The sequence below is a fragment of the Harmonia axyridis genome, chromosome 6 (genome assembly GCF_914767665.1).
Source record: "Harmonia axyridis chromosome 6, icHarAxyr1.1, whole genome shotgun sequence".
Classification (NCBI taxonomy): domain Eukaryota; kingdom Metazoa; phylum Arthropoda; class Insecta; order Coleoptera; family Coccinellidae; genus Harmonia; species Harmonia axyridis.
The window spans coordinates 10,938,783-10,962,213 of NC_059506.1; the positions used below are offsets into that span (position 1 = coordinate 10,938,783).

Here is a 23,431-nt window from a genome sequence, read left to right on the forward strand (position 1 = left end):
GATAGTCACCGTATAAGGACTACAGCCCACAGGTTTAATAGATTGCAAGTTGTATCCCAGAACGGGAATGGAGTACTTACAAGTACACGCTGTTGTGTTACCTGAAATTACCAACAATATACCTTCTGCCCCTTTGTCACAGGAAATAATTAAACATTTCGAGCACTTGAATTTGGCTGACGAAACATTTCATATTTCTCAACCAATAGATATTCTCCTAGGTGCTGATACTTATTCTATCGTTTTTGAACGTGACGGTCGTGTTTCGTCTCCTGGATATCCTACTGCCGTAAATACATTTTTCGGTTGGACAATCATAGGTCCCATAAATGAAATGTGTTCCTCTAAGAAGTCAGTACTTTTGACTAAATCTGATCTCAGCGAACAGATGCAAAAATTTTGGTCGTTGGAAGAAGTTGGAGAAACTAATATTATAGATCCTGTAGATGATTACGTGGAAAAACATTTCGTATTTACTCATTTACGTGACGAAAGTGGTCGCTATGTAGTGTCATTACCATTCAAGTTGGATAATCCAAATCCAGTGCTTTCTTTTAATTCAAAAAGATCATTGAAATCTTACTTCTCTCTCGAAAATCGATTGATGAAAGACGAAGCTTCCTTGAATTTATATAACGACTTTATGTCAGAATATTTGAAATTGAATCATTTGTCACGTGCCAAAACTTCCAATAGTTATGTGATACCGCATCATGTTGTTCGTAAAGACTCTAGCTCAACCACGAAGCTGCGAGTTGTATTTAACGCCTCAGATTTAGATAGTTTGGGTAAATCGTTGAATGATATGTTGTTGGGAGGTCCCAAATTACAGAAAGATATTCAAATAATTTTACTTTCATTCAGAATGTATCCTATAGTAATTTGTGCAGATATAGAGAAAATGTACAGACAAATTCTAGTATGTCCTTCAGACCGCAAATTTCAACATATATATTGGCGTTCATCCCCGGATCAGCCTGTAACAGAATTCGAATTGAACACCGTCACTTATGGTTTGAAACCTTCGGCGTTCTTGGCTTTACGAGTGTTGAAACAACTCGTATTTAACGAGGGAAAGGATTTTCCTAGAGCATCTAAAGTTTTAGATGATGATATATATGTCGATGACATTTTAACCGGTGCCTTTAATTTTCAGGAAGCTATCGAACTGCGTGATGAGCTTCAGGAAATGTTGAAGAAAGGCGGATTTTCTTTGAAAAAGTTTTCGAGCAACTGTCTCGATATTTTGCATGACCTGCCCCCTGATCATATTGAGGCTAAGTTAGATTTTAACGATGATAGCAAGGGAATAAAAATTTTGGGTTTGAGTTGGATTCCAGCAATAGATTCTTTCATTTTTAATGTAAATGAATTCAATGAAAAACCAAGTAAACGTTCAATTTCATCCTACATTGCACGTATATTCGATCCAGTGGGCTTTTTATCACCTATTGTAATTTCAATGAAGCTTTTAATACAAAAATTATGGTCGGAAAAACATGATTGGGATGACCCCTTGTCAGATGCTTGTCATGGTGACTGGTCGAGAATAGTGAATGAAATTCAGTTGCTATCAAATATTAAAATTCCACGGTCAATTATTTCTGCTCCTGAAAGTAGCGTTATATTAGCGGGATTTTTTTTATTTATTTATTTATTTATTTATTTAATAACTACACCCATCTACAGCCTAAGCCAATTACAGAATGGGGAAAAATACAAAATTACAATAAACAATACAAAATAGTATATATACAGATAGCTTCTTAAAGAAATTGCGACTCTAAAACAGCCCTTTTTATATCAAAATGAGTACAGCAAAAAATGTCTAAAATATTCTGAACATTGGAAAAATCTTGACACATTCTGAACAGAGGCGAAAATCGAAGTACGTTAGTACGCGGAAAAGGAAGGTAGAACGTGGTTACATTTCGAACAGGCAGCCTTGGAACGTGCCAGTCCACTGAGGCTAGCAAGTAAGGGCAATCAATTTGAGAACTTATAATATTATGTAGGAAAATAATTCTCAAGTAAACACGGCGCACTTCTAGGGAGTTCACATGAAATCTATTGAATAAATATTCCTGTGGTATGCCACGATTTGGATACATGCCATCAATTTTGAAACAAACGCACTTCAAAAATCGCCTCTGTATTTTCTCCAAACTATCAATGTGAACTTTATAACCAGGGCTCCACACTACACATCCATACTCTAGCCTTGACCTCACAAGCGCCGTAAAAAGGAGGAAAAGGGTTCGAGATTCGAACAAGTATTTCCAGTGCCAATTTCTGAGGTTCGTTTATTTTCCGATCCTCAAATTGTCCTTTCATGGATAAAACCCCGCCTCATAGGCTCAAAACGTTTGTTGCAAATCGAGTAGTCGCAATAAACGATTATGTTCCGGGTGCTTCATGGCATCATATCCAAACGGATTCCAACCCCGCCGATTTGCCTTCACGAGGTCTCACCCCTCAACAGTTCATGAACCCGGAAATTCAAAAATTTTGGTTTCATGGTCCTGAATTTCTGTCGATGCCTGTTATTAATTGGCCAACACCCTTTGTCAATTCTGACATTGAAACTTGCTTATTACCTGAGTTGAAACCAAGTCTTCATGTTGCAATTGCAACCAAACCTACAACTAACCAATTTATAAATATTTTGGATAGGCTGAAAAGAGTATTTGCTTACGTTAGGAGATTCACTTATAATTGTCTGAACTCGAAAACACGTTTGTCTGGTCCACTTTCACAAGCTGAGCTCAAAGAAGCTCTACATTCCATTATTTTGATTACTCAAAATCACCACTTTGATCAATTGAGTCAGAGTTTATCACAAAAATATCAATTGAAAAATCTTTTCGAAACTTGAGTCCTTATATCGTCTCTGCGGGATTGATCAGGGTGGGCGGTAGGCTACAGTATTCTAAATAAAATAAAACGAAGTAAATTCCACTATGTTATAATGAATTTCCGCCAAGTAAGGACCGAATCCATTAAATACAGTATTCTAGTTTATCTTTTATTCTCCTTCCAAAAAAGTGTGTACTATCTCGATTAATTTGCAACCATTTTCATTTGGTTTCTCTACATTCGGTCCGAACACGACTATGAGTTTGATTCGGCAAAGTTATTGGGTTTTGTCTCTCAGAAGTTTGGTGCAAGAATGCATCAGAAAATGCATCACTTGCACTAGATTTCGTGGTGCTTCTTATCAACCTTTAATGGCTCCTCTACCGTCACAAAGAGTGAATATTGCACGACCATTCAGTAAGGTAGGTGTGGATTTCGCCATTTTCCTATCGGTCAAATAATTCACGTAAACCAACAATGTTGAAAGCATATCTTGCCTTATTTGTATGCTTTTCAACTAAAGCAGTTCGTTTAGAACTCGTGTCATCTCTCAATGTAGAGGCATTTCTATCAACCTTAGATAGATTTATTGCAAGAAGAGGTTTACCCCAAGAGATTTGGTCAGATAACGGTAAAAATTTTGTAGGTTCTGCGCGTTATATTTCTGAAGTTAGTCACTTTTTAGGTCAAAATAATTCAGATATTTCCGAAAAATTAGCATCTAAATCCATTAAATGGAAATTCATCCCCCCATATGCTCCTCATTTCGGTGGCCTCTGGGAGGCCGGTGTGAAGTCGGCAAAGAGACTTCTTTTCAAAATGTTGGGCACAACTGCCTGTACATTTGAGGAATTGGCAACAATTTTTGCTCGTATTGAAGCTGTACTAAACAGTAGACCGATATGTCCATTATCTAAAGACCCCTCTGAGTCTGTCGATTTTCTTACTCCAGGACATTTCCTGATAGGTGCCCCCCTCTTATCTAGTCCCGAGTTATCCTATGACGAGTTCAAAACTCCTCTCAATCGTTGGGAACAACATAAAAAATTATTCCAACAGTTTTGGAAAAAGTGGTCAAGTGACTATTTACATACCATGCTTCAACGCAATAAGTGGCATTCAGAAAATGTTTGTCCATCTGAAGGAGATTTAGTCCTTATAAAGGGCGTTGAATCAAGTTCTGCCACTTGGCCCATCGGGCGTATATTGAAATTATATCCAGGACCTGATGGTATAATTCGTGTAGCATCTGTTAAGACCGCAACTGGTCAATATACGAGAGCGCTGACGAAATTGGTGCCATTCAACCTTTAAGGTAATAAGGTATTTAATTTCATCGTTTCCATTATTCCTTCTTGTATGTCGTTTGTCTGTAAAATTAGGTAAATTTTAGGTGGGCGGTTATGTTCACGCCAAGTGAACGTTCTTTTTTTCAGTTCAATTTCCTCAAAACTTTTCAATTTTTCAGTTATTAAATTTCGAATGAATTTAAATGCGGTATTTATCGCAATTTTAAAACAGCTGTGATCTCTGCCGCTTAGCGCACATGTTGTGATTTCCATATCAGTCAGTATCATTCTTGACGTGTCATACGAAAGATTGATTGTTTCCATTCTGCTCCCTAATAATAATTATTGTTCTAATAATTTACGTACACAAATTTCGGAAAATATCGCATTTTCAACGCGGTGTTCGCTGACAATCGAAGTTGTGTATATCAGAAATACTGTGTTTCTGTTCCATAAACATTAAATCAAAAGACTCCGTTGTGAGAAATAAAGTTGTCACCAGTGGCGTACTCTGTGACATTCCTAAGGATAAGTGGGGTCGAATTAATAATTTTCCAGCTTGTCAATCATAAAGGATCTACCACTTCTGGTTCAGTTTGTTGAGCTCAATCAATCTGCTTCTGGAAGCTGAGGACTGCTGCAAGATCCATAACTTAAGTTCACCCACTTCTAGGTAAGAATATTATTTAATTATTACTTTGGTTTCACTTGTCCTTTTCGTTTTCGTACTGTGTTGGGATAAGATTTAACTCTAAATACAGTCCACTAAAATTTTCTTTGTAAATCCCAAACACTTGACTAATGAATCATCAAAAATAATGAGAATTCAATTGAAAATATTTCACTTATAAAATGTATTTATTTTGAAAATATATTCGGCATATTATATGATTATTTTAAAATAATTAAAATGTGATAGAGAAGTATCATCAGTGTGCCCTGAAAAAAAAAATATATAGAATTTTAGAGTACTTACATGTCGAAATATTTCTGAGGAATTTTTCCAATATTGTTACCTTAGATTTGAAGACAATGTATCTTTGGCACAATTTTTGTGAAATGCCAAATGAAACAGATAATGTCACATATGAAAGATCACATTTCAATTTTCAATACACTGCTTGATTGTTAAACGATCTGATCTTTGACCACTGTAAATAGATTGTATTGCTTCTACTATTGTATCTTATAGTTTCATATTATTGAGACCAGTAAAACTGTTTAGAGCACTATCTGTTGTTATCAGGTCACACAAAGAAGATACTTTAGGGGTATTCACTTGCACTTCGAAATCCTTGAAAGTTTTAGGTCCCATATAATCATGCTGACCCTGAAGAAGCTGTAATAGACCTTGTATAGCTTCGATTCCATCTTGGGAAGTAGATTGTAGAGCAGGTTCGATTTCTTCACAAGAGCTTATTTCAGCAACAAGTTTTTCTTTGTTTATATTTCTTTGTTTCAATCTTTCAGATGTACTACTAGAACATTCAGGTTCTTCTTTTGTGGTAGTAGATCCAACAGGAAGATTTCTGGAAGGCACAGCAGTCTTTTTCAAACTTTTTTTCTGTGTAGAACTGGAATCTGTAAACGATTATTAATATTATTATTATTATCTCCATGAATATAATCTAAAATTTCACGTGCTGTCAGTGCTTGCCTCGATAAAAATAATCATCATCGAATAAATGCAGGGAACATACTTTCATATTTCTTGTCACTGGTTTATCGATTTTTAGTTTCAGTTGCCAAGTTTTTTGTCGATCCATCAGCAATTTACTCCCCAATTTCCCTTCCACCCAAACACGATATTTATTACCAGTTTGAGGGAAAGCATGGAACTTGATTTTTGTACTTTTTTTCCAGGAAGAACACTGAGGAACTGAACAATAGCGATTCGAACGACTCATAACTATTAAAATAATTCAAGAAAAATATAAATATTTGTAGAATATCACACAAAAACACAGCAGAATGCAAGAACCTCAGAGGAATGAAAAGGACTGACTACCTCTCAGGTAAGAACCATAGCAAACCATGTCAACAATTATAGTTACTCTGATTGTCACCAGGTGGCGTAGCGCTTATCTTGATTCGCCTATACTAAGCGCGTTCGGTTATTACCTCGGACCGCTCGGTGAAACCGCTAGTGCTAGCATTGGCAACAGATGTGACGTGACATACACTCAGAATACACGGTATACATCATGCATACATATCACGATGTAAAAATTTTATTCTCATAATAAGCCAATCAGCGTTCGAGTTTCTCAATATGATTTCATAACCAACAATAAATTGTGTTTGTATTTGTAATTCTTGTATGGTGGCAATGAACAGATAAAGTAGTTTTTAGTGTCACTTATTTATTACAAGTTCTGTTTTAGGTTCCAGGTAAGGTAAGGTCAGGTAATCCATGAGAAAATAAGTTTAGAACAAAATAATACCGGGTTTTTCCTCATATTGTATTTCAATGCTCTAATATATCTGAGTTCCATACTTGTGATTATAATAATCCTTTAAAACCAACTATATTAATGTAAATTCTGTTCCTCGGCATTTACTGAAGTATCAAATTTATAATCATCAGCCCTATGATTGTAGACCTTCCCCAAAGGTTTCTTGTATGGAAAATATTAATGATTCTAACAATAACCATCTACGTGATCCAGAATTATCATATCAAATTAAAATGAATTACCTACTAATTGATCGCTATTTATAATCTTTTTTTTTTCATATCCACCTACAACCTCCAAATGAGCTGAAAATGAAGTACCAAAGAAGACCTGTGATAATTAAAGTGAATTACGAAATGAGCACTGTAACGCAGGAAGATAGATTATACCAACTGAAGATTTTTATCTTTCATGTATGTGTAGAAATTTGAATATTGCTTCAGAAATGTATCAATTCAGTTGTTCATCAGATATAATTTTATGAAGTAGGTATAAATAGGTATTTTTTTTCAGTCAGGTATAGTGTAAATCTCCCAATATAATGTATATTATGTATTGATCTTCATAAATAATTATTATTTTAAGCAAATATGTAAATTTCCTCTGATAAATAAAACTTTTCAATGATATTTTTTGTTTTAATTCGAAATTATAACAACATAACCTAAAATAAATACTAATAATATTCTAACAATTTCAATGAATTGTCGTACCTTCATATTCAAATTTTCCCGCCATATAACACTTAGTGATGACGGACAAAATATCGGCCATATTGTTACCTTGATTTAACACGGCGTTAGCACTTCTTATATATTTAGTATTCTGTGGTTATTACCTCGGACCGCTCGGACATGTCTGAACCGTTCGTTTATTACATCCAGATTGAGGGGAATACACATCTGGAGCGTTCGGCAAATATATCTGAGCAATCGGATGTCGATCTTTTTCATCGGACGGTTTCGACCTAGCAAAACGATTTTATCCACAGAGTTTACCTTTGTCTATGGATTATTGGATTTTATCTGTCTTTGATGTTTGTTTATTTATACAAATAACATTTCGTCGTAGTTTGTATTGAAAAATTCAAATACCTAACTTGTTATACTTCTTTAATTGGATTTTAAATAAAATTATGGTTATGGAATGCAGATAACAAATGAATAGGCAGTGTGTATATTTTTGGAATGAGATATCTGGTGGTGACTTTGGACAATATCATTAGTAAGACTTTGGGGACAGATAATTTTTTCGTGTAATTATATAAAGCGTTGTGCATGTTCAGTTTATTCAGAAGAGCGATGGACATTCAAGCTATGGATATGAAGAAAAAGGCCAAGCTTTTAAAAAAGCTGACCATGTGTACAATATATGAAGTGGACTGGTTTCATTACTTCTAAATAAATGAGACAGACTTCAGTGAATTTTCCACCTTATTATATCGAAATTATGTAATAGATGAAGCAGAAGAAATTTACTCCTTCAAGGGTATCGACTGGGACGTCAGTGTCCCAGAAGTATTTTATAAATGTCCTGTTCGCCAATAAATATACCCAGCATGGAATCAATTGGGAATATAAAGCCAGATCAGTGTATTCAAGGTACTATATCTATATTTGTGTCAGCAAATAGTTATATTATAGAATAATTATCATACGAAAGTTTAAGAGAAAAAAATACCATATTCAGGAAAAGGACTTGAAGTTTGTCAGTTGGACCCGAAGCTTGTTTCTTTTCTGAATGGTGTTATTTTCAAGAATGGGGAGTCAGTGAAATTATTGGAAATAAAATGTCTATTCATTGGTAAGTTTCTAGTAAGTTATAGAGATTATTTTTATAATTGTTTATAATTTCAGGTCAAATTATTTCTGCTGAAAATACTGAGCACCATTGCCAATATTTGAGAAGAGGAAAAGCCAGCTAATTTGAAAGAATGAATAAATATTATGCTAGAGTGATTAAGTATGGCAATTATGAATTTGAAAAATTGCGACTCTATAGTGTTCTCATCTGGTGATAAGACGTTCAAAACTGTTAGTGAGCCATTTGATGAAGAATTCACAAAAAAATAATTCTTAAAACTTGAAATGATTTATTTTAAAAATATGCTTTACACATTGTGTAGCATAAAAGTTTAAATTCTTCAATTAGAAAGATATTTTTCCAAGCTTTAATTATGCTGTAATAAGACCATCCAGTATAAGAAAAGTTCCGAATCATACATGTCTGAAGTTATACAGGTTATAACTTCCAGACTATTGAAAAATTTGAGTCCAGTTGTTATTAGTAAGAGAGTAAAGGATTTGCTATTGGATCATACAATATACAGGTTGAGTGATTTATTTGCCATACTTAATCAGACTCTAGCATAATGTTTATTCATTCTTTCAAATTAGCTGGCTTTTCCTCTTCTCAAATATTGGCAATGGTGCTCAGTATTTTCAGCAGAAATAATTTGACCTGAAATTATAAACAATTATAAAAATAATCTCTATAACTTACTAGAAACTTACCAATGAATAGACATTTGATTTCCAATAATTTCACTGACTCCCCATTCTTGAAAATAACACCATTCGGAAAAGAAACAAGCCTCGGGTCCAACTGACAAACTTCAAGTCCTTTTCCCGAATATGGTATTTTTTCTCTTAAACTTTCGTATGATAATAAACCATTAGCTGACACAAACATAGATATAGTACCTTGAATACACTGATCTGCATTATATTCCCAATTAATTCCATGCTGGGTATATTTATTGCCGAACAGGACATTTATAAAATACTTCTGGGACACTGATGTCCCGATACCCTTGAAGGAGTAAATTTCTTCTGCTTCATTCATTACATAATTTCAATATAATAAGGTGGAAAATTCACTGAAGTCTGTCTCATTTATTTAGAAGTAATGAAACCAGTCCACTTCATATATTGTAAACATGGTCAGCTTTTTTAAAAGCTTGGCCTTTTTCTTCATATCCCTAGCTTGAATGTCCATCGCTCTTCTGAATAAACTGAACATGCACAACGCTTTATATAATTCAACGAAAAAATTATCTGTCCCCAAAGTCTTACTAATGATATTGTCCAAAGTCACCACCAGATATCTCATTCCAAAAATATATACACTGCCTATCCATTTGTTATCTGCATTCCATCTGGATGTAATAAACGAACGGTTCAGACAAGTCCGAGCGGTCCGAGGTAATAACCGAACGCGGTCCTAGCAAAACGATTTTATCCACAGAGTTTACCTTTGTCTATGGATTATTGGATTTTATCTGTCTAAAATGCTTGTTTGTTTATAAAAATTAACATTTCGTCGTAGTTTGTATTGAAAAATTTAAATACCTAACTTGTTATACTTCTATAATTGGATTTACCTAACCTAACCTAACCTAACCTAACCTAACCTAACTTGTTATACTTCTATAATTGGATTTTAAATAAAATTATGGGAATGGAAAGCAGATAACAAATGAATAGGCGGTGTGTATATTTTTGGAATGAGATATCTGGTGGTGACTTTGGACAATATCATTAGAAAGACTTTGGGGACAGATAATTTTTTTCGTGTAATTATATAAAGCGTTGTGCATATTCACTTTATTCAGAAGAGCGATGGACATTCAAGCTAGGGATATGAAGAAAAAGGTCAAGCTTTTAAAAAAGCTGACCATGTTCACAATATATGAAGCGGACTGGTTTCATTACTTCTAAATAAATGAGACAGACTTCAGTGAATTTTCCGCCTAATTATATCGAAATTATGTAAGTGAAGCAGAAGAAATTTAATCCTTCAAGGGTATCGACTGGGACATCAGCAAGTCCCAGAAGTATTTTATAAAGGTCCTGTTCGGCCATAAATATACCCAGCATGGAATTAATTGGGAATATAAAGCCAGATCAGTGTATTCAAGGTACTATATCTATATTTGTGTCAGCTAATGGTTTATTATCATACAAAAGTTTCAGAGAAAAAATACCATATTCGGGAAAAGGACTTGAAGTTTGTCAGTTGGACCCGAGGCTTGTTTCTTTTCTGAATGGTGTTATTTTCAAGAATGGGGAGTAAGTGAAATTATTGGAAATCAAATGTCTATTCATTGGTAAGTTTCTAGTAAGTTATAGAGATTATTTTTATAATTGTTTATAATTTCAGGTCAAACTATTTCTGCTGAAAATACTGAGCACCATTGCCAATATTTGAGAAGAGGAAAAGCCAGCTAATTTGGAAGAATGAATAAACATTATGCTAGAGACTGATTAAGTATGGCAATTATGAATTTGAAAGATTGCTACTAGTGTTCTCATCTGGTGATAAGACGTTCAAAACTGTTAGTGAGCCATTTGATGAAGAATTCACAAAAAAATAATTCTTAAAACTTGAAATGATTTATTTTAAAAATATGCTTTACACATTGTGATAGCAGATAGCATGAAAGTTTAAATTTTTTAATTAGAAAGATATTTTTCCAAGCCTTAATTGTGCTGTAATAATCCATCCAGAATAAGAAAAGTTCCGAATCATACATGTATGAAGTTATACATGTTATAACTTCCAGATTATTGAAAAATTTGGGTCCAGTTGTAATTAGTAAGAGAGTAAAGGATTTGCTATTGGATCATTCAATATACAGGTTGAGCGATTTATTTAGGAATAATTTTTGTAAATATTATTTGATAATTTGTAACTACAAACATATTTATGTTTTCATTACAATGACTATTAATACTATTCATTTATAGTTTAAGATTTTTTGATTGACAAGCCATGTAAACTTTTGATGGCGTTTGTTCTTATGGATTTCTTGTGTGCAAATAAATTATTATTATTATCAAATACTGCATTGATTTTACATATCATTTATTTATCCTATGGCAGTAAGTTATCCCATCACACATTCCCTTGGCACCATAGTCCATTAAATTACTGATGAAAATAAAAAGATATCATCTTCCAAATCACTAATTGAACATCAATCAAATTGAACCAAGTCTTGGTTCAATTTGACATGATAATTCGTTTTTTCCTTCTTAAACTTCCATTGAAACATTTTTTTTTTATAAAACGAATGGAGATTTTAGAAGTGATTCCTCCTTGGAAATATACTTTCTACGTAGATCAGACTATTTTTCTTTTATATCTTTTCATTTTTGTAGAGGAATTATCCGTTTTTTTATACTTCTGAAATAAGTATAGAATGGGATTAGATAAACGTAACATAATTCAAACTAACCTCTGCAAATCTTTGGGTTGAATGAAGTTCTCTCAGGATCATTATTCCTCACGTTTCACACAAAATGAGCACTGCATCTTTTATGGAATACTTCAGGTTGCCATTTGCCATTTTCTCTCAAAGTATGATCAGCACTACAATGAGTTTTAGATGAGAGACATTTGCTATCATTTCTCAAATATTCTTACCAAACTCTTCTCACACTAATTATTAATATCTTTCTTTCTTTCTCGAGCTACTTTTTCTTATTGTAATATGAATTTTGGAAACCAACTACATAGCAATGAATTTGTGAATTTCTTGCAGTAAATAATTAATAAAAATAAAGTCCATACCTTCAAAATTTTTCCGTATTTTTCAATATTGAAAACAAAATCAACTCAAAACTTCTTAGTATAGTTAAAAAAAATCATAAATTTCTAACGCCTTTTCAGCAGGCAAAACAGTAAAAGTGTATATTATGAATATTGATTATGTGTTACTAATGATTTCATTTCATTTAGCCACGAAGGGCGCCACATGCATATATCAAAGAACTGACATAACAGCTGAAGCTCAGGATGATCTGTACCGTTCGTTTAATACAGATAAATCTTGATTATTTGTAAAATCTGTGGTCACGTGACTAAAATATCCGTCCGCTCTCGGATGCTATTGCCGAACGCGCTAACTGTGAACTTATGGTGGGTTTATGCATATTCCCATAGGAATATAAATACTGCGTTCGGTATATGCCCACCGGTGCGGAGCGTGCGGTGTATGGTGTAAACGGTTGATAGGTTACGTGACCACGGATGAATAGGTGCATTCTTGATTTGCCGAACGATGACGAAGCTAACGGAGCTGATATCGAAGAATTTTTAAATGTGTTTTGTGAAAAAAAAGCAATTTCGTCAATTGAAATTATTGGAGACGGCCAGACTAGATCTAATTTGTCTCCTCGTGATATCAGGATGTATTCTACATAATGTGTTCATCTTGAAAGAGTTGAAAGGAGATAATCCTGAGGATATTCAACGATATCTTCAACAATATCCTAAGTGGTTTATCAACATAAACCACTTAATGAAAAAGTTGGAAATTTTGTAGACATCGAAAATATGTATCATCAATCAGGGAACCAATTAGAAGAGAGTAAAAGAAATTTTATAATCTATTCTTTGAACATGGATGAAAGATTTCATCGCTGAGATACAATTATGTACTTCGTAAAATAAACCTTTATTTTTAATAATAATATTTGTTTCCTAAATGTCTTTAACATATACAAACATAAGAAAAAACTTTAAATATATAAAGAGATTTTGCATAATAAGCTTATAATTCATGAATATTGTATTTCCGAAATTATCACATTCGTGCATGATGTTCAAAGACAACCAATGCATGTACCTATTTTCAAACCAATCCTCAATTTCTAATTTTTAGGTTCTAAGCTTAATACGATCTAACGGATTTCAAGAGAAAATTAATATAATCAAAGAAGGCATCCATTGTAATATTTGTAATGCCCGGTTTAGCTCCTCTATAAAAATAAATTTATTTATTATTGTGAAGCCTCAAATTTTCATTCGTATTGTCCTGAATATAAAACTTATGGTGGATTTATGCACCGTACCTAAGAACTAAGGACTAAGAACTATGAACTAAGAACTAAACTTAAGAATTCAGTGGCGTTTATGCACTCTCTTGTTAGTTCCTAGTTAAGGCATGCGCGCGTGCTCGAACTACTTTCTATTTGTCCTATACTTTGATGTTTGACATTTATATTTATTTTGAAAAAATAAATTTCTCCAAATACACCAAACACTTCTCATCGATAAACACGAATAAAGAACATAAAATGATAGAAATTGTTTCTCGTTAATATTGAAATTCTATGCGGTGCATGCGCACTTCTATATTTTACCTGAGCCCTTAGTTGTTAGTGTTAGGGTTTATGTTTTGTGGAAGCAAAGTAATATTTTAAGATATTTATTATTAACAAACTGAAGACTTATTACAACGCTACGTCATTACATTACTGAACCTCCATCTTGTTGTTGTGTCAATTGTCAACAGTGTCAACCATAGAAAAATATATATCACTGAATTGTCTCTTCTTCTAACACTCCCCCTCGATTTAAACACTTTTCTCAACAAAAGTTTTACAAGCGTACCTAGTATTCTATGATATTTAACAATTTGCATATGTTTACAAATTTTTCTTTACATAGGGGTTTTGTCAGAATATCTGCAAAGTTATCATTTGTGTTCACATATTGAATGTCAACATGGGCGACGAAAGTGACGACGTATCTGAGACGAGCTCTCAAAAACAAAGTTATATCGATGTTAATATCGCGAATAAAACTGAAAAAGGCTTTTCATGCTGCTCAAGAAAGTGCGGTATAGTCATTTGTGCATTCTGTGAAAAAATTATGCATAAATCTTGTGCTAAAAAGATGGAACACATAAAATTTATTGATGGGTTTCATATGAACTGTTGTAACTCTGAAGAAACTATCGAGATATCGCTTCGAAAATCAGAGGAAGAGACAGTGAGTAGTTTGGGTTTCCTCGAAAGAAAATTACTAGAGACTAAAAATCAATTTCTCGTTCAACTATTAGAATCAGCGAATGAAAAAAATGAAATTCTTAAATTGAATAACGCCTTACTCCTTCAAAGAATACAGGATATCGAACTGAAAACAAATGTACCGCAGAAAAACGCGAATAATTATCATGAACCTGTTGATAACAATTTCCATCATAAGGTTGCTATACCAGTTATCAAAATCGACAATTTGACAGATTGTTCACCGGCAGCTGTAACTAATGATCCCAGAAATATGATGCTGACGGAGAATATTCCTTCAGCCAGTTCCGCAACAGGAAATCCTCCAAGCAAAAGTAGTAAAAGGAAAATATCCAATTTATCAAACCAAGCATTATCATATAAAAATGATCATGGTATGCAATTGGATCAGACTGTGAATTCTCATATTGAAAAACCAATTGAACAAATTAAAGAACCAGAAAAATTATCATGGACTCAGGTAGTAAAGAAAAAACCTGTAAAACAAAAACCAAAATCCAGCCTGTTATGTACTGGATCGAGACAGGTAAATCCTGAATCCAAAATCAAAGGTGCACAAAGAAGAAAATGGTTATACGTTGGGAAAATATATGGACCCCATGTGACAGAGGATGACGTGAAAGACTTTCTGAAGGATTCTACAAATCAAAATAATTTTGAAGTAAGGAAACTTCCCACAAGAGGCAATAATTCTGCCTTTAGTGTAGGCGTACCCTCGGACGCCCTATATTTGGAATTGTCAAAGCCGGCATTATGGCCGAGTGGAGTAGTTTTGAGAGAATTCAACTTCAGGAATTTTTTTCGGAAGGATCCGATCTCAGATGCCATCGTGAAGTAACGGACAATACAAATATCATAGATATATTAGTTCATTGATTTATTTTTTTGTAAAGAATTTGTGACTTGTTTTCATTTTGTAATGTATACATACAATTCTGGAAATAAATACCTATTATTATTATTATTATTATTATTATTATTCTATTTTGATTATCCCTTTATTAGTCAAGTCCTTAATGAAATGTTCTTTGATGTCTATGTGTTTAGCCCGTTCTGAATTTTCGTAAGTTTGCGCCATTGAAACCGCACTCAGATTGTCCATTTTCAATGTCGCACACTTCACTTCACTGAACTCGGAGAGAACACCCTTCAGGTTGACCAATTCTTGAGCACTGGCTGCGGCTGCAACGTATTCAGCTTCTGCTGTTGAAAGTGCAACGCAAGTCTGCTTCTTGGAGAACCAGCTGATTGGATTTCCCCCATACAGTATTAGTGATCCACTAGTGCTCTTTCTATCACTTCGATCACCTGCCCAATCTGCATCCGAATAAGCTTCCAGTTTTTCTGGTCCCTTTTTGTATACAAGTCCTTTGTCTGCTGTAGATTTCAAATATCTCAATATTCTTTTCCCAGCCGTAACCAACTCTTTGTTGGGCTTATCCAAATATCTACTAAGATATGATACTGAGTACATAATGTCAGGTCTTGATGTACAGGCTAAATACATCAAAGATCCGACTAACTTTCTGTAGGGAAAATTTGTCGATTCTGTATCAGGAGCACTTGAAGGATCTATATAGAATCCTGTAACCATTGGTGTGGATACACCTTTGCATTCCATCATATTAAAATGGCTTAAAAGTTTTTCAATGTAATTTCTTTGTATTATCTTGAGTTCTTCAGCTGTTTCAGTTATTTCCATTCCAAGAAATCTTTTAACTTGTCCCATATCCTTAGCATTCAATAAACTCTTCAAAGATTTTACTGTCTTCTCAATTTCTACATCTTTTCCGGTTATAATTAGGTCATCAACGAATACAATTAACCAGCAATCCTTCTTGCAGTACATGCAAAAATCGAAATTTGATCTTTGAAAGTCCAAGTCCTTCATAATTTTGTCGAATTGATTATTCCAACATCTTGGACTCTCCCTCAATCCATATAGAGCTCTGTTTAGTTTGAGTACTTTGGATTTCCCTATGTCTAATCCTTTAGGTGTCTTGATGTATACTTCGGATGTGAGCATACCATTTAAAAAAGCTGTTGGAATATCGAGTTGTCGTAAATTCCAATTTTCTTGTAAAGACTTCGCTAATAACATTCTTACGGTAGACATCCTCGTAACAGGTGCATATATGTTATGTGGATTCTCTTCTTGAATTTGGAAACCCTTCGCAACTAGTCGAGCCTTCTTTGTTCCATCTTCTTTGGTTTTGAATACCCATTTTGTATCAATGGCTACTTTACCATCCGGCAATTCGCATGTTGACCATGTTTGCAACTTCTCTAGAGATTTCAATTCTTGTTCAATTGATTTTCTCCACTCTTCATCAACAATTGCTTTTTCATATGTCTGGGGATCATCTGAAAGTATAAGGTGATCATAAGTAGCATAAATTTCAAAATCTTGTAAATATTTGGGTTTATTTACTCTTCTCCCTCTACTTGATACAATTTCTTCTTCACCTGTTGATGAGCTACCCCCTTGTTCATCTGTCGTTTCTAGTTCATCTTGCTCAGATTCTTCGTGGACTGAATTTTCTTCAATTGTTGCTGTATCTTGATTTATTTTCCACAAAAATGTGTTGGATTCATCCTTTATTTCATCTGATTTTAATTGTTCCATTTTATCCTCGAAAAATACAACATCTCTACTGTATATTACCTTATTTGTATTTGGGTTGAGCAACCTATAACCCTTTTTGTTTTCACCATAACCAACAAATATGAGTCTTTCTGATTTAGCATCCCATTTTTGTCGTAGTTCATCCGGGACATGTGCCATTGCTTGACAACCAAAGATTCTAAGGTGTGCCAGGTTTGGCCTCCTGTTATACCAGGCTTCATATGGTGTTTTCCCTGAAATAGCCTTTGTTGGGGAACGATTCATCAAATAAACTGAAATGTTGACTGCCTCAGCCCAATACTTCTTATTTAAGTTTGCTTCTGATAACATGGTTCTTGCCTTGTCTACAATAGTTCTGTTGGCCCTTTCACTGACCCCATTCTGTTGAGGATTGTACCTCACTGTGGTTTGGTGAACTATACCTGAAGATGTTAAAATTAGTTTCATCTGTTTATTGACATATTCAGTACCATTATCTGTTCTTAAAATTTTGATCTTTCTATCAGTCTTGTTCTCTACTAAATTTTTGAATTCTTTGAAAGCTTCTATCACTTGACTCTTTTCTGCTAAGAAATAGATGTGTACATACCTCGTATAATCGTCAATGAAAGTCAGAAAGTACCTGCTACCACCTATGGATATTGTCTCCATGGGTCCACATAAATCACTGTGTATTAATTCCAGTGGCCTTGTAGATTGTGTTTGACTTGTTTGGAAAGGCTGTTTTCTTTGTTTTCCTTCAATGCATGACAAACATGATGTTGTTGACACCTTGAAGTCCTTATCCATTCCAACTGACATTTTGGTTAGCAAATTCATAGATCTTAGGTTGAGATGTCCTAACCTGCGATGCCACAAATTTTCCTCTGGTTGTGTACAGAAGTATGCTCTGTTTGATTGAACTGTGTTCAATTGATAAATTCCATTTGTCTCAAAACCTCTTGATATTAGATAGTTATTGCGATTGAAGATTTTCGCACCATTCCTATCGAATACTACTCTGTGTCCCTTTTCCACAATTTTATGTATGGACAATAGATTTACTGCAGCTTCGGGGGCATACATAACCTCTTTAACCTCAATTGATTCTTGTTTACCGTCTATATGCACTTGAATTGAAGCAGTTCCTTTTTCTTCGATAATCATATCATTACTATTAGCAGTTTTAACCTTGGCTTTAATGTTTGTTGCTTCATTTAGCCATTTTCTGTTTCCTGTGATATGTGTTGATGCACAAGAGTCCAAATACCACACATCTGTTTTGACGTTTTCAGACGTTAGAAATGCTGCATACGCTGTGGAATCATTTTTGCTTGTTTTCTTATCCACCTTTTTCTTTGAACGGCACTCTGTCTTAAAATGACCCATCTTTCCACAATTGTAACATTTAACGTTTTTCTTTGGATTACTTTTAGTTATATTACCTTTAGTGAACATTGCCAGATTACTATCCACTGACTTTGGATCTTGTTGAGTTTTTACATCTTGCAATAGCTTTACCTTGATGGAATCTCCACTTATTTGTGTACCACTGCTTTCTAGTCCCATTATCATCGGACGATATTCTTCGGGTAGACCTGCCAAAAGTAAAGTTCCAACCCATTCATTTTCCACTTTGAAATTCATCTCATTCAGTTTGTGAGCAGTTGATATTATTCTATCACAATATTCTTCTGTTGATTTGCAGTCTTCCAATTTTGTGTTGATGAGTGATCTCAGGAGTCCTACTCTTCTTGTCAGTCCCGAGTCCTCGAAAGCTTTTTCGAGGTTGGTCCAAGCTTCCTTCGATTTTGTGGCAGATTTGATGTGGGAATAATTTATTTTGTCGACAGAAAGTATTATTTTGGACAGAGCCTTTTTGTCCTTCTTTTCGTCAGTTTCTGTACCACTGACTACATCCCACAGATCATCTAATTCTAGAAGAGCTTTCATAGCAAATTTCCACTCACTGTAGTTGTCCCTTCCTATTAGTTTCTCAACAGACATGTATTGAGAACCAGCCATTTTGTCTCCGCGTGTTAGCACAAAGATTTAATTTTTGAACAAGAACAACTTCCTTAATTACTTTTACTTGCCGTGTATGTCTGGACCCATAACCTGTTAGGGTTTATGTTTTGTGGAAGCAAAGTAATATTTTAAGATATTTATTATTAACAAACTGAAGACTTATTACAACGCTACGTCATTACATTACTGAACCTCCATCTTGTTGTTGTGTCAATTGTCAACAGTGTCAACCATAGAAAAATATATATCACTGAATTGTCTCTTCTTCTAACAGTTAGTTAACAGTTGGCTTGCTAGTGTTAGTTCTGTAATATATTGGGTGCGCATGATTGATTGAATATCTAGGTTTCCACATGCGTTTATAAGTTCAGTATTCGGAAAGATTTTATGTTAGTAGTCGAGATTGAGAAATTGTATATCGAATAAATTTGTAAATCACCAAACGTAGTTTTCTTATGGACATGACAATAATCTGGCGACGAGGATGTCGTATAAATAAAGTATATATTTGGTAATTCGAAGAAATTGAATGTTACAATTCAGAATAGGTTGTTAAGATGGATATATTTTTTATCGGGTTTCAAATACAAGATTGAATTGATTTCTTCATCTAAAAACAGTAATTGTGATGCGCTTTCCAGGTTAGCAGTACGAGATAAGATGGCTGTGTTTGATTCTGAATTAGATGTTATAAACTTTATTGGAAATGAAAGTAATTTGATTGATTTAAATTTGATTAAGCAAGAAACAAAAAAAGATAAGGTTTTATGTGATGTGAAAAGAAAGTTAATGTTTGGATGGATAGAAAATTCAAATGATATTTCTTTGGAAGAGAAAATGTATTTCGATAAGAAAACTGAATTAAGTATTGAGAATGAATGTCTTGTTCGAGGTTCTAGACTAATAATACCAAAAGCATTGCGAAAAACTTTATTGAAATCACTTCACCAGTCTCATTTTGGTATTGTTAGAATGAAACAAGTAGCTCGTTCGTTTTTTTGGTGGCCGGATTTGGACGATGATATAGAAAAATTAGCAAATAATTGTGAGTTATGTGTGAAAAATAGAAAACAAAATAACAAAATCAGTAGGAAATATGTTTTTAGTCGTAGTTGATGCACACAGTAAATGGCTTGAAGCTATAAATATGAAAAATAACACCTCAGCTAGTAAATTGATTGAAGTTTTTGATTCTATTTTTTCAAGGTTTGGATTATGTGATCATTTAGTCTCAGACAATGGTCCACAATTTGCAAGTGAAGAGTTTAATGAATTTTTGAAATCGTGAGGTATACGGCACACATATTTTCCACCCTATCACCCAGCAACTAATGGAGCAGCAGAAAATTTTGTGGGTACATTTAAAAATAAGGTTTTGAAAATTACAGGAGAGGGTAAGTCATTAAAGTTTGCTGTGAATTCAATTTTGTTTGATTATCGTACAATGAAGCATTCGACAACGGGAAAATCACCATCAGATATTATTTTCAAAAGGGAGATTAAAACGAGGTTTCATCTTTTAAGAGAAAATTTAGTTAGTGAAACATCTTTTAAATAATTCAATATGTCAGATAAAAATAAAATAAGTAAAATTGATTTCAAGTTGGGAGATGTGGTTTTAGTAGATGTTTACAACACTAATAAGAGGCACCGAGTTCAAGCAAAAATCGTTGAAAAATTATCACCAGTTACATTTAACTTGTTATGTGATGGAGGACGAATTATAAAAAGACATGTTAATCAAATGTTGAAATTTTTAAATAATGACAATGATATAAATAAAGACTTGAAAGATGATATAAGTATGAGGAGATCTGAACGCTTGAAAAATTTAAATAAATGAAATTAAGATCCAGAATTTCTGTTTATATGTATATTGTAATTAGTTCTATATTGCATAATAATTGTATAGTAATGATAATTGATTATATATTGTATAATAATAAGTTTATTAATTAATTGTTTCTATATTACATAATAAAAAATAAAATTTATGATTGTAAATTATTAAACATATTGGAATCATATTTGTATCTTTGGAGGATATCCTCTAAAGATATGTGTCTACTTTCTTCAACGGTTCGTAACTCCGTTGAAGTAGCAGTGAGTAAGTTGTGGTAAGTAGAGGGTTGTAAATCCACTACAAACCAAGTAAAACTCGCGGTGGAGTTAAAATGATTTATTAACGTCGAAACTTTGAACAAAAGAATGTTGTTGAGAATTACAATGAGTATGGTTTTATATTAGTTGTGACGACACACAGTTTTCGTCATTGACCGCCTTTCGGAGTTGCTGGAATCTGCAAATTTCGCACATTATTCGGCCTAGATATGGTATTGAGTTCATGAGGTCGATAACTGCTCCCTAATAATTTTCCATGGAATTTGAATTTAAATGTGATTTCCTCTGAACATTCCTCAATGTTTAATTCACATTAAACATACTCCGGGGGGCCCTTGAAGTGATGAAGGCAGCTTTCAGCATAGTGGTCGTCCTGTTTACTATGACACCCGATTCCAGGTAGTTGATGTGGGCATAGTAAGGTGTCAGGTTTCTTGAAGTAATACTAAACTAATGTTGTGTTTTGAGTTTGAACTCGGGAATAAATAGGTTCAAGTTCAAAACGTGATGCACTATCGGCAGGTCTTTGGCTTCTCGGTGCTGGTTGAGGTATTTCCCTGGTCGGTGATTCCTCCTTGCTGGTTTTTTCGTAGCGTGCTGTGAATTTTTTCATCCCTACGTAAATAGTGATTGCTATAAGTATGACAGCAAGTGTAGTTGCAAAGCTTGTAATGGACGTATGAAGAGTTACGCTCTTCCAGGGAGTTTCGGATTGGCTATCTAAATCGTTCCGGTCAATGAGAAGTTGATCCAGCATATCCGAGGCTTTCCAAGAAGGCTCGAGTGCTATGTCCGGGTTGTCCTTTTCATTTTTGAATGAAAGAATGTTAGGGGGCACCTCTTTGTTGAACGTGGTTATTATGGATGTTTCATCTCTCGTGTGGGCTTGCAGGGTGCTTTTCTTGGTTTGAATAGTACATCCTGATGTAGAATGAATAACTCCAGTTCCATTCAAGGTTGTGTCCTCTCGTTTTCCGTTGCATATTACGGCAATTCTTCGGGAATTATTGGTTACGAAAAGCCAGGTATTTTCCTTGCGTAATTCTTTCCATTTTATGTCACTAACTTGTATATTGGTTTTTCTGCACGTTGGCTTGTCCGTGCGATTATAGATTTCGTCAATTATGCAATTCGGATCATTTTCCATGTCTCTAATTATGGACGGGTTGAGAATATATTCATTTTGGCTGATGCGTATAGCTTGTTCGAACTGTTCGCTGCTGAGCTCGAAATACTTTTGCACATTGTACTCCATCGCTAGGTATGGGTGGCTTATGTAGATCTCAATGAACGTATCGTTGGTGATTTTTCTTGGGACAGCTGTAGTCTGAACTACGTCGAATTTTCGGCTGTAGATAATATGGAAAAATACTTGAATATTCATTTCATTCTGTGAACGGGACATCCTCAAGTTTGCCGTTGGCTGTTGGTGAGCTGGGATGGTAGTTTCACCGCTGCCTTTTGTATTTCTCTTCGGATTTCACTGGTGCTCAAAAATTCAGAAATGGTACTTTTGTGAACCTGGACGTCCATTAGTTTCTTGTACTTATTTTTTCTCCAAAGTATTGAGTGTAATGGTTGATTTTCGCTGTCTAATTTCACCTGCCTGGACAATTTTTCGATGTCTGTAGTAATTGCAATTTTGTGTTTTCGCCATCTGATCGGAATATCTATAAGATCTTGGTGCAATTTCGGTCCGGTGTGAAGGATTTCATTGAGGCTGAGTCCAGTACTGGTTTTTGAACTTGCATCGAATACAACTCTTACTTTTGTCGTAACGGGTTCTTCTTTGATTACAGGCTGATGTGTAATATGATATCTTGGCATTGAATCGTTTGTACTTGCAATCTTCATGTGGCCTAGGTCAATGTATTTCTGCATAGATTCCTTGTTTGTTGAGCTTTTCATTCTTTTCAAACTTATTTTCTAATTGAAGTAGTCGTGTCATTGCCTGGGTTCGAGATTCTTCAAGCTGAGTTGCATATTTCTTGTCTTCATTTGGGATTTTCACAGTGTAATCGTGTTCGTTTCTCTGAATGGTGTTAGTATAAGATTCTTCGACTGGGGTATCGTCGTGAGTTGTTTCTTTTTCTTCTGTAATTCCTTGGTCGTCTCGGAGTTTTTCCTGTATTTTGTTGAGGTAGGCTAATGTTTGGTTGTATATCTTTTCTGCTTGCTCATAAATGTTTTTGGTGAAGTATTCATCAGTTTCTGGTATATTATCCACTAAATTTTGGTGCGTTTCATTGAAGTAGTTCC

The 23,431-nt window shown here is 34.2% G+C and overlaps 3 protein-coding genes and 1 long non-coding RNA gene across 6 annotated transcripts; 3 read left to right on the top strand and 1 right to left on the bottom strand.

Moving 5' to 3' along the window:
* The first annotated feature begins 67 nt into the window (after positions 1–67).
* LOC123683055 lies at positions 68–1,848 on the top strand. The gene has a single exon (XM_045621951.1). It carries the CDS (start codon positions 68–70, stop codon positions 1,745–1,747), a length of 1,680 nt encoding a protein of 559 aa, XP_045477907.1. The 3' UTR covers positions 1,748–1,848.
* A 1,162-nt stretch (positions 1,849–3,010) lies between these two features.
* On the top strand, positions 3,011–4,949 carry LOC123683495. The gene has a single exon (XM_045622590.1). It carries the CDS (start codon positions 3,334–3,336, stop codon positions 4,168–4,170), a length of 837 nt encoding a protein of 278 aa, XP_045478546.1. The 5' UTR covers positions 3,011–3,333; the 3' UTR covers positions 4,171–4,949.
* A 2,371-nt stretch (positions 4,950–7,320) lies between these two features.
* LOC123683496 lies at positions 7,321–11,504 on the top strand. Of its 3 annotated transcripts, none has more exons than XR_006747988.1 (5): positions 7,321–8,202; positions 8,264–9,804; positions 10,215–10,520; positions 10,570–10,709; positions 10,763–11,504. It is a non-coding gene; the product is annotated as an uncharacterized LOC123683496 (long non-coding RNA). The 3 variants fall into 3 exon arrangements; XR_006747987.1 differs by having other exon boundaries at positions 7,321–8,404; positions 8,458–9,804; positions 10,763–11,503; XR_006747986.1 differs by having other exon boundaries at positions 8,270–9,804; positions 10,763–11,503.
* A 10,113-nt stretch (positions 11,505–21,617) lies between these two features.
* LOC123683056 lies at positions 21,618–22,427 on the bottom strand. Its single transcript, XM_045621953.1, has one exon. The coding sequence runs from the start codon at positions 22,425–22,427 to the stop codon at positions 21,618–21,620; it is 810 nt and encodes a 269-aa protein (XP_045477909.1).
* Positions 22,428–23,431: the final 1,004 nt, after the last annotated feature.

Bases quoted from the DNA above. Each gene is read 5' to 3' on its own strand.
- LOC123683055 (XM_045621951.1), top strand. From the start codon at position 68: ATGGAGTACTTACAAGTACACGCTGTTGTGTTACCTGAAATTACCAAC.
- LOC123683495 (XM_045622590.1), top strand. From the start codon at position 3,334: ATGTTGAAAGCATATCTTGCCTTATTTGTATGCTTTTCAACTAAAGCA.
- LOC123683056 (XM_045621953.1), bottom strand. From the start codon at position 22,427: ATGGAGTACAATGTGCAAAAGTATTTCGAGCTCAGCAGCGAACAGTTC.